The 15,937-nt window shown below is 50.1% G+C and overlaps 1 protein-coding gene across 4 annotated transcripts in view; it reads left to right on the top strand.

Annotated features, from left to right (window-relative positions):
* Positions 1-15,937, top strand: part of VRK3 (VRK serine/threonine kinase 3) — a 35,301-nt gene that overhangs the window by 444 nt on the left and 18,920 nt on the right. For 2 of the 4 annotated variants that reach the window (XM_054588768.1, XM_054588764.1), the window contains exons 2-9: positions 703-765; positions 3,987-4,126; positions 7,568-7,717; positions 9,070-9,264; positions 11,399-11,469; positions 13,101-13,167; positions 14,149-14,233; positions 14,495-14,600. In XM_054588768.1, coding sequence (XP_054444743.1) covers positions 3,988-4,126; positions 7,568-7,717; positions 9,070-9,264; positions 11,399-11,469; positions 13,101-13,167; positions 14,149-14,233; positions 14,495-14,600 — 813 coding nt within the window. In that variant the 5' untranslated portion in view covers positions 703-765; position 3,987. Of the gene's footprint in view, positions 1-664; positions 766-3,986; positions 4,127-7,567; positions 7,718-9,069; positions 9,265-11,398; positions 11,470-13,100; positions 13,168-14,148; positions 14,234-14,494; positions 14,601-15,937 lie in introns of all 4 variants that reach the window. The other 2 variants (XM_054588766.1, XM_054588767.1) reach the window with 2 other exon arrangements.

Genomic DNA, 15,937 nt, shown 5'->3' with positions numbered 1-15,937 from the left:
CGGCTCTTCGTGGTGGGCGTGGCTACGGCTGAAACAGGTGGAGCTAATCGAGAATTTGACAGACGCCCCGCCTTGGCACGTCGTCCCTAGTTTCTGCTTAGGGCGGGGCTGAGGCGAGTCAGGGTTCCCCTAACAACTGTCCCTCTTGCGCTAACGAGGAATATGACCTCTAGCTCTTTACTGTGCTGTGTCTCAGAACCTTTCAGGAAAGACACAATATTTAACACATAGGAGATGTTCAGTAAATACGTGTTGAATAAATAAAATAAACGGATGAGTGAATGATAAAGGCTAGCCTGAATGTTGGAGTCTTGGGTTTTAGTCCCGAACTAGCCATGCGACCATGGACAGGCGACTTCAGCTCTCTGAGACTCCTTTATTCCATCTGTTGAGCGGTTATTGAGCGGTTACCATAACACTATCCTTATCTGACCTAATACATAGTTACTTGCTCATCGTTTATCTTGGTTCCCCCTCACCCCCGGAATGTGAGCTTTGTCAGGTGAAGAGCTGTGTTTGTTCCCTTTGCTGCTGTATCCCCCGTGATTGGCAAATATTAGGAGTTCGATGAATAATTATTGTATGAATGAATGAAATTAGACATGGTGCCTACATAGCCAATGCTCAATAAACATTAACCATTATCTTTCCCTTACATGTGAAGTGACCTGAGTCAGCATCTCCACCTTTCTTTACTTACAGGACTCTGTTTAGATGGCGATTCCGGCCCAGTGAATCTGAGGGCCAGACCTCGACCTCATAAAGGTACCATGCCCTCGGGCACATGCCCCTTAAACCCGGTTCACCACCAACAGCCTGCGACTGCTCCATCTCTTCTGTGTCACCGCTCTGATACGTTAGTCCCAGAAGGACCATTGTCGTGGTCATGACATGGTTGTGGGTTAGGCGCTTGCCCCATCCTAGAGGCCATCTTTATCCAAGGACACTTGATAAATTCTGCTTAAAGCCACTTAAAACCATGGCAGATTTTCACACTTTGGTTTACGTAAGTAATCTAGCAAAGTGTCTGTATTAATCAGACAAGGCTGAACTGTGCTGCAGTAACCACCCCAAACCTCAGTAGCTTAATCCAAACACGAGTTTCCCACTGATACTGTCTGGGACAACTCTCCAGGGAAGCCATCCTCCAGGCAGTTTGACCGAGAGGATATCCATCTCAGCGCCATTGCTAGGACAACAGGTTATGAAATTACACGACCAATCAGAATTGCAATTCTTAGAAGCTAAGGGGTACCTGACAGCAGTCTTTTTATTTTTAAAGTAATTAATTAAGTAATTTTTTTCAAGTACATTTGTCTCCGCCTTCCCCCCATCACTCTCTCCTGCCCCCCTCCCCACTCTCCCTCCCTCAATCCTTCCCCACTTTGGCTTTGTCCATGAATCCTTGCTCTATGTTCCTTGACTTGCCCATGACAGCAGTCTTTGCAGTCAGGTGTCTTACACACCTCTTTTGTGGCCAATAACAGAGAGGCAGTTTTACACCACAGTGTGGTTTCTGCTCTTCTACAGACCCAGGGGAGGAGGAACCCTTTTCTCTAGCTGAGATTTCTTTCATTAGCTGTTTAGACAACCTGTGTTTTTTCAAGGGTGGGCACTGGAATTCCACAAGGCAGCACCAGTGGAAACCGAGAGGCCTGAGAGGCTGAGGACTGAGAGTAGGAAAAGAAAAAAGGGGAAAGTAGAGGTACTAACAATTAGAATCTAATAAATGAGGTACAGGGCATGATATGGTAATAACAATCACTAACATAAAAGGCTTTTTGTGGGCCAGGCCCTGTTCTCAGCACTTGCTACAAATGTATTCATTTAGGCCTTGACAACCACTCTGTCAGATAGTTAGAAGCCTCATTTTACTGTTGGGCAGACTGAAGCCCAGACAGGTGAAGTCAGGTGCCCAGCACATAGCAGATCTTGAACTCAAATCCAGGTAGCCTAGGACTAGAACCTGTGATTTTAAAGAACTCTACTGTTTTGCAGTTGCAACAGAGACCAGCGTTTACTGTGAAGAAAGGAAAAGGGTTTGGTTAGACTAAGCCAGACGCAGAAATATTGCATGCTCTCACCTATACGTAAAATCTTCTAAAAAAAAAAAAAAATTTGACTTCTAGTAACAGAGAGTAAAATAGTGGTTACCAGAGGCTGTGGGGAAAGGCAGAGATACTGATCAAAGGGTACACGCTTTCAGTTATGAAATGAATAAGTTCTAGAGACCCAATCTATAGCATGGCAACTCTAGTAAATAATAATGTATTGTATGCTTGAAATAGGCTAAGAGTATCTCAAGTGTTCTTACCACACACACACACACACACACACACACACACACAAAATAATAACTATTAGGGGTGAGGGATATGTTAAGTAGTTTGATTGTGGTAATCATTTTACAATGTATACATATATGAAAACATCCCATAACCTTAAATATATGCAAGTTTTATTTGGCAAAAATAAAAAGGGAAGAACTTTCTCTTGCAAGTTGAAATGAAGCCACGAGCCCAAGTTTACTTGGACTTCTATTTCAATAGTCCAGCTTATACTTGGTACTCTACACTAAGTCTTAGAATAAAGGAAATAAGATAATTTTTTCTTTTGCTTTTTAAAATATATTCATTTGAGTGTCTATTGCATTGTCATCATTGCTGATTTTCTCTTCACTTATTGACTAGTTTAATCCTGCTTTTATGGACTGAACAGTGTTTCCACATAAGCCCAAGTACCTCCTGAGCATGACTATATTTGGAGATAGGGCCTTTAAAGAAGTACTTAAGTTTAAATGGGGTTATTAGAGTGGGCCTGCTGTGGTCTGAATGTTTTGGTTCCTCCAAAATGTATAGGTTGACGATGTGGCTCAGTGGATTGAGTGCTGGCCTGCAAACCAAAAGGTCACTGGTTCGATTCCCAGTCAGGGCACATGCCTGGGTTGTGGGACAGGTTTCTGTCCCTCTCTTTTTCCCTCCCTTTCCCTCTCTCTAAAAACAAATAAATAAAACCTTAAAAATAATTATAGATTGAAATCCTAATGCTCAGTTTGGCCGGGGGGCATTAAATCATGAAGGTGGAGCCCTTGTGAGTGAAATTAATGCGCTGTAAATGAGATCCTGGAGAGTGCCCTAACCTTACCAAATGAATACACCTGCCCTATCTGTATTTGTGTGATTTTGCTTTTGGTTTTTAAAGCATTGGGAAATATTCCAGAGATCCACAAGGCTTGGAGGATAATGCAGTGAATATCCATTGTCTCACTAAGTCAGGATAGTCTTGCCTGTGCTGCGGTAACAAATAAACCCTGAAATCTTGGTGGCTCAGTACAACATAAGGTTATTTGCTGATCACAAGATTCCAACACAGACCAGGCAGCCGTCCTTCATGTTGTATCTGTGGCATTTGGAGCCTGTGACCTCCAGGGCCATCCCTGCAGGGGAGCGGAAGACAGAGGAGGTACTCTGACTCTTAACGGCCTCAGCCAGAAAATAACTTCCACTCACACTCCATTGACCAGAACTGGCTATGTGGCCCTAATCTAACTGCAAGGGATCCTGGGAAGTATAGGGGAGGGAGTGTGTGCGTATTTGGTGAGCATCAGGCAGGTGCTTCTCCCATCCTCAGTGTGTGCTTCAAGAAATGAACATCACAAATGCAGCTGAAGACCCTCAGTGCTTCTGTGATTGGAGCAGCGGCTCCTGCATAATTTTCATTGACCTCAAAGCATTCCCATAGCTTTTGTGAGGTCTGCAGTTTCTGCTTCATACCTTTGTTCTGCTTCAAACCTGCCCTGGGCCATTAGAGAGAGACCAGTGGGCAGGAAGTCATTTTAGGAGTGGCCATTTCCTGAGTGGCCTGTGGGCGTTCCCTTTTCCTTCTTTTATAATCTCAGCATGAGGAACTTGGTTCACAGTTCTCTGGCAGTGGATTACGTTTCCCTTTCAGTTTCCTGTTCCCTCTTACACACTTATGTTTTCTAGCATGAGCGCCTTCTGTTCACACTGTGGCAAAAGTATCAAAACAGCGTTCAAATTCTGCCCCTACTGCGGAAAGCCTTTGTCTACAGAGAAGCCTGAGGAGTCCCAGACCTTGGTCAGACCGCCTGTGTCATCCTTCAAAGGTAAGGACCAGGGCTTTGACCTTTTCCCTGGAGAGGGCCTGTGTGCCGGTGTTTGGGGAGGGAACACAGCCACCCGGGCCTCCCCCTGCTCCTCCATGGCTCAGGCAAGCCCGGGCCTGAGCCAGTGCACCTGCCGTTCCCTTGGTCGAGGTGTTTCTTCCCACATCTGGTGCCTGACCCACTCTCTCACTCACTTCCTTCAGTCTTATTCAGTTACTGCCTTCTCAGAAAGGCCTTCCCCGACATCTTTAATTAAAATCCTGCCCTGGCTGGTGTGGCTCCCTGGACTGAGTGCCAGCCTGCGAACCAAGAGGTTGTTGATTCTCAGTCAGGGCACATGCCTAGGTTGCAAGCCGGCCCCCCCTCCCCCACCCTGGTTGGGGGCTTGCAAGAGACACCCAATCAGTGTTTCTCTCCATTTCGTTCTCCCTCCCTTCCCCTCTCTCTAAAAATAAACAAATAAAATCTAAAAAATAAAAATAAAATCCCACCTTTCCTACCTATGACACTCCCTATCCCCTGTCCCTGCTTTATGTAGCCTTTTGGTTCCTGTAAGTATCAACTCTATTTATATTGCTTCTCATCTTTAGGCTCCGAAAGAGCAGGAATTTATTGTGGTTTGTAGGCTGTTGATTTTGGTTTGTAACCTGCTGTTCGTGCAGCACTCGGGACCATTCCCGGCACCACAGCAGGTGCTGAGAAATCCTACGTTGGCTGAGTAAATGAATGAAACGTCTGCTCTGGGTGCTGGCCAATGGACGGTCCAGGCACAGCTCCTACATTATAAATCGAAGTGGACTTACTTATCTGAAGGCCACAGAAGGGAGTTGGCATACGTGGCAGAAAGCTCAGTGGCACTCATGTTACCATTGGGGACTGCGTTTGGCTGCCAGTAACAGAAACGCACCTTGAAGAGTTGAAGCAAATGAATGGGTTTATTTTTCCTTAGTAAAAAATAAGTCTGAAGGGGACAGTCCAGCGTAGGGGTGCCTCCCCGTGATGCCGTAAGGGCCCCAGGCCCCTGCTGTCTTTCCGCGCAGCCTTCCTCAGCGTGCGGTATTTGTTCGCGTGCTCATTGCCCTGGTTTTTCAAGGTGGCTTCTTCCTCTCCAACACTGCGTCTGCATCCCAGGCAAATGCCACCAGAGTTTGCCGCGGCCTGACCTCCGAGCCTGAGCCCTTAAGCCCGGCCTTCTCTAACGCCAGCCTGGGGCCAGTTCCTCGTGCACTCCCGCAGTCCTCAGGCAACAGATGCACACGGACCACCCGGTGTGTGCGTAGGTGCAGTGTTTCTCCCCAGGGCGGTAGTAACAGATGAGATGGGCCTGGTTTCTGGCCCCGCACAGCTTCTGGAGGCCAGGAGAGCAAACAGCCATTGCATAGGCGGTTATCGGTAGCGTCACAGCACAAGAGCAGGGAAAGGGAGGGGCCACAGGGGGATCAGGGAAGGCCTGTCTAGGGTAATGGGTGAGCTGTCACCTCGGGATGAGAAGCATTTGCTAGTGAAGAGTGGGGGCAAGGTTGGGGGCTTGGCACTGCAGTCCCAGGCATCGGAACCTGGTGTGGCAGGGGCCATGCAGCGGGAGGGGCCGTGCGTGGTAGAGAAACAAGGAAGGACGACCTACCTATAGGCAGACACACAGGGCCTTGCAGACCGTGGGAAAGGAATGTAGTGATCACTGAGGTGGTCGGGGGCTGTGGAAAGGCCTCTGCCACGTGGGGGGCACAATATGGTTTGTACTTTGGAATGACCTTTCTGGCTGCTCTGTGTAAGAAATGGGCTGGCGCCGTGGAAGCCAGCCAAGGCGCCGTTTCAGTAGTCCGGAGGCCAAACGTGCTGGCTGAGGTGTCAATTGAAAGACGCCTTCTGTTTTTAGCAATATGGCAGACTAGATGATAGGCAAACGCCCCTTTTGGTTTAGCACACCACAAAATTCTAGACGAAATGTAAAGAGTATCCTTTTTTTTTAAAGACTTTATTTATTTTTAGAGAGAGAGGAACAGAGGGAGAAAGAGGGAGAGAAACATCAGTGTGTGCGATTGGTTGCCTCTCACACACCCACAACTGGGGACCTGGCCCGCAACCCAGGCCTGTGCCCTGACTGGGAATTGAACCAGCAACCTTTTGGTCTATAGTCCAGTGCTCAGTCCACTGAGCCACACCAGCCAGGGCAAGAATATCTTTTTTTTTAAAACAAAGGGCTGGGTGGTAGACAAGAGAATTCCACAGAAGTTAGAAACAATAAGAAAACAGAGCCACAGGGTTGAACAAGTGCTGTAAGCAGTGCTGGTCCTGGACTGTTTGTTGGTCATTGTTGGCCTTGAGCCCGGGCCTTATTGGGTGCAGGGGACAAAGCTCAGAGCCCACGCAGCATGGGCGGTGCGACTTGAAACCTCTAAGATCCAGGACTCCTCGATAGGTAAACTGGAACAGAAAATTTTTTTCATAGAGAAAATTGTTGGAGACATTTGTCTGCCTCAGCCTGTGTTGCAGGTGAAAAAAAGAAAGAATGTTCTAAGAATTCCTAACCAAAAACTCACATTGCTCACCAGTTTGGGGCCAGAATTCATACTGCACTGTGCAGCACCCCAAAAACCCAAGCGGAGAAGTTAGTGTAAAGTGATGAGGTGTGGGTGCCCCTCCCCAGCGGGGGCAAATCTGTGGCAACACCCCTGAAAGACTGACCGTGGAGAGTTCCCGCGGGCACAGGAGCGCTCATCAATCAGCAAAGACCCCAGGAAAGAAGCCACTGTCAGGAAAAACAACAAGCTACAGAATCAGGCCTGCACTGACCAGACACCTTGGAATTAACATTTGAGAATATGTAGGAAATACCTTTAATATGTTTGAAGAAATAAAGGAACAAATTTATAATGAAGGATTGGAGCCTCATCCTGTACACCAAAGGGTCGTGAGTTCGATCCCCAGTCAGGGTGCATATGGGAGGCAACCGGTCGGTGTTTCTTTCTCACACTGATGATGTCTCTCCCCGCCCCCCCACAACTCCCTGCCTTCCTCTGTCTCTCAAATCAATAAAATAGTGAGCATTATATAAACTATATATTATATACATTACATATAATGAACAAAAGTTAGTTAGAATTGACCTAGCAAACTTGAACGAAAGAACACCAATGATGATAAAAAACAAATATCATGGCCATCAGAAACTCGTTAGATTGTTCAAACTGCAGACTAGAGAAAGCTAAAGAGAGAACAGAGAACTAGAAAATAGATCTGAAAAAATGACCTAAAAGATAGAACAGAGTGACAAAGTGACAGACGATATAACAGAGAGGCTAAGACCCCTGAAGAAGCAGCAAGACTTGGCGGTGAGGGTCGAAGAGAGGAGGCCGGGTGAGTGTGGACCGCGGGTTCCTGGGTTTCCGTTCCCGGAAGGGGCCTTTGTGGCCCGTCTCCATCTGGTCTCCCTTTCACTAGGCTCAAAGAGAGAGAAGAACACCAGTTCTGAACTCTCTCCCAAGAAAGTGAAATGGTCCGGCTGTGTCACTTCTCCTCCATCATCCCTCTCCTCTGACTATGACAGTTCTGGGTCTGAACATACCTCGAGTCCCTGTAAGAAACACAAAGGTAAGAATCAGGATCAATCCGGCCTGACTCTAGGTGGGTAAAAGGCGGGTCCTCTGACAACGTGTGGGCCATCATTTCGCCGCTCAGGCATCACTCACACCGACCTGCACCCTTATCCCAGCCCCAGGCTCCCCCTGCAGTCCCCCTCTGCACGGCCAGAGCGACCCCACCCCTCCCTGCTCGCGCTGTTTCCATCGCCCCACAGTCCGGCCTCTTCAGCCTGGCACCTGGGACTCTGCGTGGTCTGCTTCCTGTTTGAGCTCCTACCACACCCTGTGCACAGGACGCGTACTTTCTGGAAATATTTCATAGGGTCTGCAGCCTCCGGTCTTTGCTAAGCCTGTTCGCTCAGCCCGGGACGCGCTCGCCTCCTTCGTTGGCCCGGCTTGCTGCCACCTTTCCAACGCTCAGAGCGTCACATCTCTAGGAAGCCTCTTCTAAGCACCCTAGGCTATGTCAAGGCCAACTCATCTCCCTCCAGAGCCTCTCTTCATCCTTTGGGCACCCACAATGCCAGTGCCACTCATTTGAGGACATGTCCCCTCCAGGATCCTTGTCCCTTTCTGCCTCACTTGCTGGGCTGAGAGTATACTTTGTGGACAGGGACCAGGTAGAGTCATCTGTGTGTGGCCCATGCCAGCCAGAGAACAAGGGAGGCTTGAGGACCATGTGCTGGTCCCCTTCCTACCAGGCCCTCCGATCAGGTGTGGCAGCCCTTGGTGTCTCCTCTTTGTCCCTAGTTATTCTCCAGGCCCCTCTTCCCCTCTCCATTCTGTGCCTTGGGTGGAGGGTGGGTGGGAGGAGTGGAGTAGTTAATATTTTTTTCCTGTGTCAATGTCCAGTTGTCAATATCTTTTCCTCCTCACCGCACCGCCCATTCTCCTGCCGGCCTGGAAGCCAGTCCAACAAATTTCTTTGTACTTAGCACAAGGCCAGTTGCTGTCTCAGGATGTTTTAGTTGAATGTCTGGAACATCTTTTTGCCCCCTGGCAAATTCTATTCATTCAACAAGACTGAATGCAAATGTCCCCTCCTCCTGGAAGCCTTCCCTGACTTCTCCAGGCACAGTCAGTCTCTTTCTCATATCTCTCTGGACTGCCTTGTTTGACTGGTTGCGTCCAGGTCAGACTTCCCCCACCTAATTAGGGGCTCCTGAGGGACAGGCCCAGGTTTGACTCATGTCTGGGTCCCCAACTTTGTCACACAAAGACCTGACTCGTGAAAGGTCACAGGAAACATTTGCTCATTGAACAAATGAATGAATAAAGCAGTACCATGAGTATTGCCACATTTTCCTTTCAACTTTTCTCTCCCGGATGCCCCTTCTTCTTATTCTGGCCATCCTGCTATAGGGCCCCAGAAAACACCTCCCACCCCCAAAAGCAACCTGCAGACAATAAGAAGAAGCCCTCAGACACTGAAGCGGAGCCGTTTGACCAACACGCTTAATGCTTTGCCCACGGGGATGGTGCTGACAGACAAGAATGGACGCCACTGGAAGCTGGGCCTCCTCCAGAGCAGGGACGACCAGGGCATTCTCTATGAAGGTACACGCTGTTTACAGGGGTGCCAGTGCTGGGCGGGGCCAGGCCGTCTTGGAGCCAGGGCTAGGGGAGGGGAACCCCTTTCTGAGAATGAAAACAGAAGCCATGTGCCATCTGTAGACCTGCCTCTAGGCAAATTCCCTTAAACTTGGGGCTGTAAGCAACCCACCTACAGTGGCCTGGCAGGTAGAGTAAATGAGTGCAGGAGGCTGGGAGTAAGGCGATTGGGAGTGGTGGCGACTGCGGCCCACTGGAGAGCACTCTCCTTCAGCTCCACCGACTGTTGTCTTGTGGGAATGGGAGCCCAGTGTGTCCGAATGATAAGGATGATGATTAGGATGCCCCGCCCCCCTGCACACATTTGGTCTGAATGTCAAGCCTGATGATGTCACACACTAAGAGGAAGTGAAAGGTTTATTTCTTGCATAGTTGTCTCTGGGGAGAGCAGGTCTGAAATGTCCTGAGGTCACAAGGGAAGGCACCTGGCCTGGGTTTTTACTGTGGTTAAGGGGTGGGGCCCGGGTGAGTATTCCCACACGGGGCCAGGGCGTCGTGGGGTTTGACTGTCCCGCCAGCACCCAAGGAGGGAAGCCCAGGCTGTCCCATCAGCTCACGCAGTGCGATGGGAGCGGCAGAGCCGGACCTAAAAGCTGTCAGTAGTCAAACATCAAAAAGTGGACGCCGTGTTACAATGAAGAAAATAACTGTGTTGGAAGTATTAGTAATAATCAACCTAACATTTACTGAGTTCTTACTTTATGTGGTTTTGGGAGGTTTAGGCAGCCTTTTGAGATAAAATTTATATAACATAAAATTTACCATGTTAAAGTATACAGTTCACTGGGGTTTAGTATAGCCACAATGTTATGTACCATCACCACTATGTGATTCCAGAACATTTCCATCACCCCCAAAGGAAACCCCGTACATTTTAGTAGTCACTCTCTTCCCCCGCTTTCCAACCACTCATCTACCTTTGTCCCTATGGATTTGCCTGTTCTGGATGTTCCATACAAATAGTGAAGCACTATGTGGCCTTTTGTGTCTGGCGTCCTTCCCTTAGGCCGATGTGTTCAAGGTCCATCCGCGTTGTAGCATGTGCCAGCCAGTGCTTCATTCCATTTTATGGCCGAGTAATATTCCAGGGTGTGTGTACCTCACACTTGGTGTATCCATTTATTAGTTGGTGCACATTTGGGTTGTCTCCACTTTGGGCCATGATGAGTAATGCTGGTGTGAACATTTGTGTACAAGTTTTTACGTGAACATGGCAGGGAGGGTGGGTCAGGGTCCCCAGAACCCCCCCAGGTTCAGTGATGCACCAGGGGACCATAGGCCTCCCACGCCCTGAGCCATCACAGCGAAAGGACATAGCAGAGACGGCAAAGAGGAAAGGCACGTGGGGCGAAGTGTGGGAGAGACCAGCCAGTGCGGCTTCTGGAGCCTTCTCCCTGTGGAGTCACACAGGACACACCACAAGATGTGACAGCAAGTGTGAACTGTTAGAGACTCCACGCCCGGGGTTTTTACTGGGGGCTGTCAGTAGGCACCCTCTGCCTGGAACGTGCCAACATTCCAGACTCCAGAAGGAAAGCAGGTGTTCAGCAGAACAGTTTGGGCCCAGGGAGCCCTTCTGATTGGTTAGAGCAGCGGTCCCCAACCTTTTTGGCACCAGGGACCAGTTATGTGGAAGACAGTTTTTCCACGGACCCGGGGTGGAGAGGGGATGGTTTCGGGGTGAGTCATGCTCACCTCCTGCTGTGCAGCCCGGGGGACTGGTACTGGTCCTCGGCTGGAGGTTGGGGACCCCTGGGTCAGAGGATGCGGGAACCCTCCCGAAGGCCAGCTCCCCAGACACCAGCCAAGGGCAGCCTAGCGGGCAGGCCCTTCCACGGAGAGCGGCCTCAGGCCTGCTGTGGTGATAGCCCTTTGCATAGCTGGCTATTAACAGAGAGAGAAAGAGGGAGAAACAAGGGCTCTGTTTGAAAATGAGGAGGAGCAGGTCTTAAAAGCCAGGAAACGCACTTGACCCTGTGGGAACCAAGCCACTAGAAGTGCTGCTCATTACTGGGGAGTCGGGGGTGATGCGCTCACTTTCCCTATAGGTTATAACCCCGCTCATTTTGTCCATCCCCAGCTGAGTCCTTCTCCACCGGTGAGTCCATCAGCGAGTCAAGTGCCCAGAAACAAAGATTTTCACTTAAACTAGTGAGTGGCCCTGCGGGGTGCCTGGGGAGAGGGGAGGCCGCGCTGAGGGGAGGCCCTGCGTGCACCGGCCATCGCCAAGCCTGCCTCTGGGCTGGGGCAGGCAGGAGGCCAAGGAGCAGGGGTACCCTGGGCAAGGCCCGTCTCCCTCTGGGCCGTAGGCTTTTCTCATCACAGGGCCCCTCGGAAGCTGCAGCCAGGCCCGCCTGAGCCTGCCTCGGATACTTCCCGGCCGGCCGTGTCGGCGGGCAAGCACCTCCCCTCTCCGAGCTGACTTTTCCGCATCTGTGACGGGAGCCGGTGATACCCTTGTTGGGGGGAGGCGGGGAAGGGCCCATTTGCCTGCTGCCTGCCTCGTAGGGTGGGTTTGTCGAACACCTGCTGTAACATGTAACTGTGCTGGGTGTTCGGGTTCAACAGAGGACCAGTCCGATGGGGTCCCTGGGCTGAGGAGTCAGTGAGATCACGCCCGACGTTAGACTACAAGAAACATGCACCCGAGGGGGGCCAAAACGAGAAAAGAAACCGAGAAAGTGAGAGCAACCAGGCAGGGAGCCGTGCCCTTCAGCACAGAGGAAGTGCCTGATAAAGGGCATGGTCGTGGTTTGTAGCCTCGCTGTCATCCCTGAGTGCTGGGACTATGGGTGACTTTTACTTACTCAGATTTTCTCACTCACCCCTGGAAAACCCAGCTCTCCTGCTGGTGGAGAGCCTGTTCCGTGCCCCACTCGGGCCGAGAGCCTCACAGGCAAGCCAGTGGGCTGGTTACCGCATTTCCCCTTTTAACAGATGAGGAAATGGGGCCTCGGTGCCTTGCCCAGGAAAACTCGGCATGCAAGTTTCTTTGTTAACAGCTTTAGTTCCAATGCCAAGAGCAATGCTCAGCACATAGTAGGTGCTTTATAGAAAGAATGAATACATGAATGACAGACCTGGGATTTGAACCTACCTCTCTTTGACCCTATGCTTTTAAGAGCCCAGCTGTACTAGTTATATTTCATTAAAATATTTGGCTTTACTGCTAGAAAGAACATGACCCGATATTAACAATCATCCTAGCAAAGATAATATTTTATTGCCCTTTAACTTAAAAGTCGGGGACAGTGGTCCAGGGCTGATAAGGTGGGTCCATAACCAAGGAGTCCAGTTTCTTTCTCTTGTTCCAATATCCTCAACCCAAAACCTTCCCCCATGGGTTGAAGTGGCTGCTCCAGCTCCCACTATCACGCGTGCATTCCAGCCAACAGGAACAGGAAAAGAGGAAGGGGAGAGCTAGCCCCAGCCCATTAAGGGCATAACCTGGGAAGTTGCCCACATCTCTTCTGCTCACATCCCCATTGGCCAGAACTTGTCATGTGGTCATTCCTCACTTCAACTGAGGCTCAGAAATCTAAAATTTTTAGCTGAAGACCACATGTGTAGGGTCTTTTAGATCTGGTCATAAAAGAAAGAAAAGGAGCCTGCGCAATGGGAGATAACTTGAAGACACCGATGTGTTCACGTGGAGCACCCTGGGGAATTCAGTTCTGATGTGCGGGGCTTGGTGGGGAACCCGGGTTGTTGCTGGCATTACCTTGGGGCCCCTTGTCTAAGAGACTCCAATGGGACAGCCTTCTCCTCCCACCCCATGCTAGGATGCCAAGGACGGGCGCTTGTTCAATGAGCAGAACTTCTTCCAGCGGGCGGCCAAGCCTTTGCAAGGTATTCCTCAGGGAGGAGGGCAAGGGGGTGAGACTCGGGGGGGCCAGCTTGGTCCAGACAGCTGGCTTCTCCCTGAAGGTGTGGCAAGTGTGGGGGTTAAATAGAAGACCCAGATTTGCTCCTGTCACCCCTCAGTCCTCAGGCCTCACAGGACAGACAACGTGGGCTGAGGCCAGCTCATAACACCTCTTGAGAGCTGAGGATTAAGTTTTCAAAATTAGTTCAAGCCAGTTGTTAAACATAGCCATTATTTAAATTAATTACATCAACTAACCATCAAATAAATTAGATTAAAAACAAGGGTAATAAATACTCAAAACTCATCACTTCCCAATTTTTTGTCTACATTTCTGTTATCGATACACATGAGATTGGTTATGTCCATTGTATCTGGATGGTGAAAACACTATATAACTGTGTGCTACTGTGCATCTCTTCCCATCTGTACTTTCTGAGATGCCATATCAGTAGCTTGAAATTGACTATGGTGGGAGTATTTACACTACAGAAATCGGCAAATGCTACAAACCAGGGCTCTTTTGCCCTGGACAGCTAATTGTTCAGCTTTTATCAGCACACATTTGGAGCTGTACCATCCAACTGAGGTCCTGGAAGATGGGCTGACATCTAGTGACACCATGACCAGTTTAGACATTTCCTGATCTTATCAGCTATATATGTGGATTCAGAAGTTCTTTTGTTCTTACCCTGTCCACTCACTCCAGATTTGTATATTCTTTCTCCCACGTTCACTCCTTGTCACCTATAGACATAGATGACAGACATTCAAGCGTCAGCCAGGCCTACCCTGTCAGCACCCCGATTTGTCAGCCCACCCACAGAGGTGGCGGTCTCCAACCAGGAGACTCAGGGTCTGGCCTGGGCTTGGGCGCACGCTGTGTCTGGTCTGAGAATGGACTGTTGTCCCCATGGGCCTGGGACCCGGTGGGCTCTAACCTCTCAGGTCCCTGCCTCCCGTAGTGAACAAGTGGAAGAAGCTGTACTTGACGCCCCTGCTGGCCATCCCCACCTGTGTCGGTTTTGGCATTCACCAGGAGACGTACAGGTGGGTCACCTCCCTGGCCCCTTTCTTTCTCTTCCTGTCATGTGCTTGGCCATGGCTGGGACCCTGGAGCCATTGGCCCGAGAGCTGCTTCCTTCCTTTCTCCCGCTTTGAGCCAAGCTGGTCCCCGATCCGTCAGAACCCTTAATCTTGATGGGGACCAGGCCCTCATAGCTACCCAGCCACAGCCCCTCCGTGGTGGCCTTTGTTCTGCCTCCTCCCCTGGTCATCTCTCCCACCTCCTGGGATACACGTGTCTTCCAGGTTCTTGGTGTTCCCCAGGCTGGGGAGGAGCCTTCAGTCGGCCCTGAATGACAACCGGAAGCATATAATACCCATGCTGTCTGTGTTCCAGATGGCCTACCGGCTGGTAGGTATCTAGGCATCGCTGGCTCCCGGCCAGGGGGAGCCTGCCGGGTTCTGGTTTATCAGTCTGTCCATGGACACATTCACTTCCCTCTGCCAGGCACTGAGGCCCAGCACACTGACGGACATAGGTGAACACCAGGCCATTGGAACTGGGGGATAAGCATTACCATGCGGGGCGTTCCAGGGCCGTGGGAGTTGAAGAAGGGGCCCTAGCTTCAAATTGAGGGGTCCAATTGGGCTTCCTGATGCAGATCCTTTCTGAGGCAGGAGTAGGTGCTGGGTAGAGCGGGAGTGGAGATGAGTGAGGGGAATATTCCAGGCCAAGGATACAGCTTGGGCAAAGGCGTATATGGCAGAGGGAGCATAAGGCATTGGTTCATTCATTCATTCCCTCATCCATCCCTTCATTAAATATTTACCAGGTCCCTGCTGGGTGTCAGGCGCTGTCCCAGGGGCTGGCAGTATGGAAGGGACTAGCAGAGACATGGTTTTTGTGTCTAGTCAGAAAGGATGAAGTTAAACAACTGCACAAGTTATGAAAAGTTCCTGGATAGAAGTGTCCCCCTGCTATGGCGGCGAATAAGAGGACCCAATTTAAACTGGGGGAGAGATGAAAGTGGCAAGGGAGTGACACATCAGGTGAATCCCAAAGGTTTTTATGCTCAGAGTGCCTCTACTCTTATGCGGAGGGACAAAGGGCAAGAGATTGTGTGGAGGGGTCAGCAGGGGCCAGATCACACAGAGCCTTGAATACCAAGCTGAGGAGCTGGAACTCTGTCCTGAGGAACTGGGAAGCCGTGGGAGGATTGGGAGCAGGGGAGGGGCACTGTCAGCCCTGCCGGCAGAAGGCCCCTGTGGGCCTTGCTGGACGGGCGGGCGAGAAAGGTGGAGACGGAGGCCGGGTGAGGTCGGGGTGAGAGAGCGCGAGGCCTGAGGAGAGGCGTCAGGCTGTGGGGATGGAGAGCTTGTAGGACAAGCAGAACTTGGTGGACAATTAAGCCTTGGGGTCCAGGAGGCCTTGGGGATGTCATCATGATGTAACTAACACCAAGACAGTTCAGTATATGAGTCCGGAGCTCAGTGGAGAAGTCAGAGTGAGAGAGAAAAATATAAATTGCTTAACTAAATGTATGTCTGTTCTCTAGGAGAAATGAGAACTCTTTGATATACGAGGATGTTGGGTTTTTTGTTTGTTTGTTTTGGCAGGAGCCAACACGTAACCAATTTCTCCCCTGCCTAAGTTTGCAGTCAGCTAAGAAATAGATCTAAGAGACATATAGAAAACCAAATGTTAGCTTTACTGCTGAATTTTTTAACGACTTATTAGAAGACCTGCTT

This window comes from Pteronotus mesoamericanus, unplaced genomic scaffold (assembly GCF_021234165.1).
Source record: "Pteronotus mesoamericanus isolate MK-2021 breed Mesoamerican mustached bat unplaced genomic scaffold, CSHL_Meso_final scaffold_137, whole genome shotgun sequence".
Classification (NCBI taxonomy): domain Eukaryota; kingdom Metazoa; phylum Chordata; class Mammalia; order Chiroptera; family Mormoopidae; genus Pteronotus; species Pteronotus mesoamericanus.
Note: the sequence above shows the minus strand (reverse complement) of the source record. Positions and strands in the feature narration are given on the sequence as shown.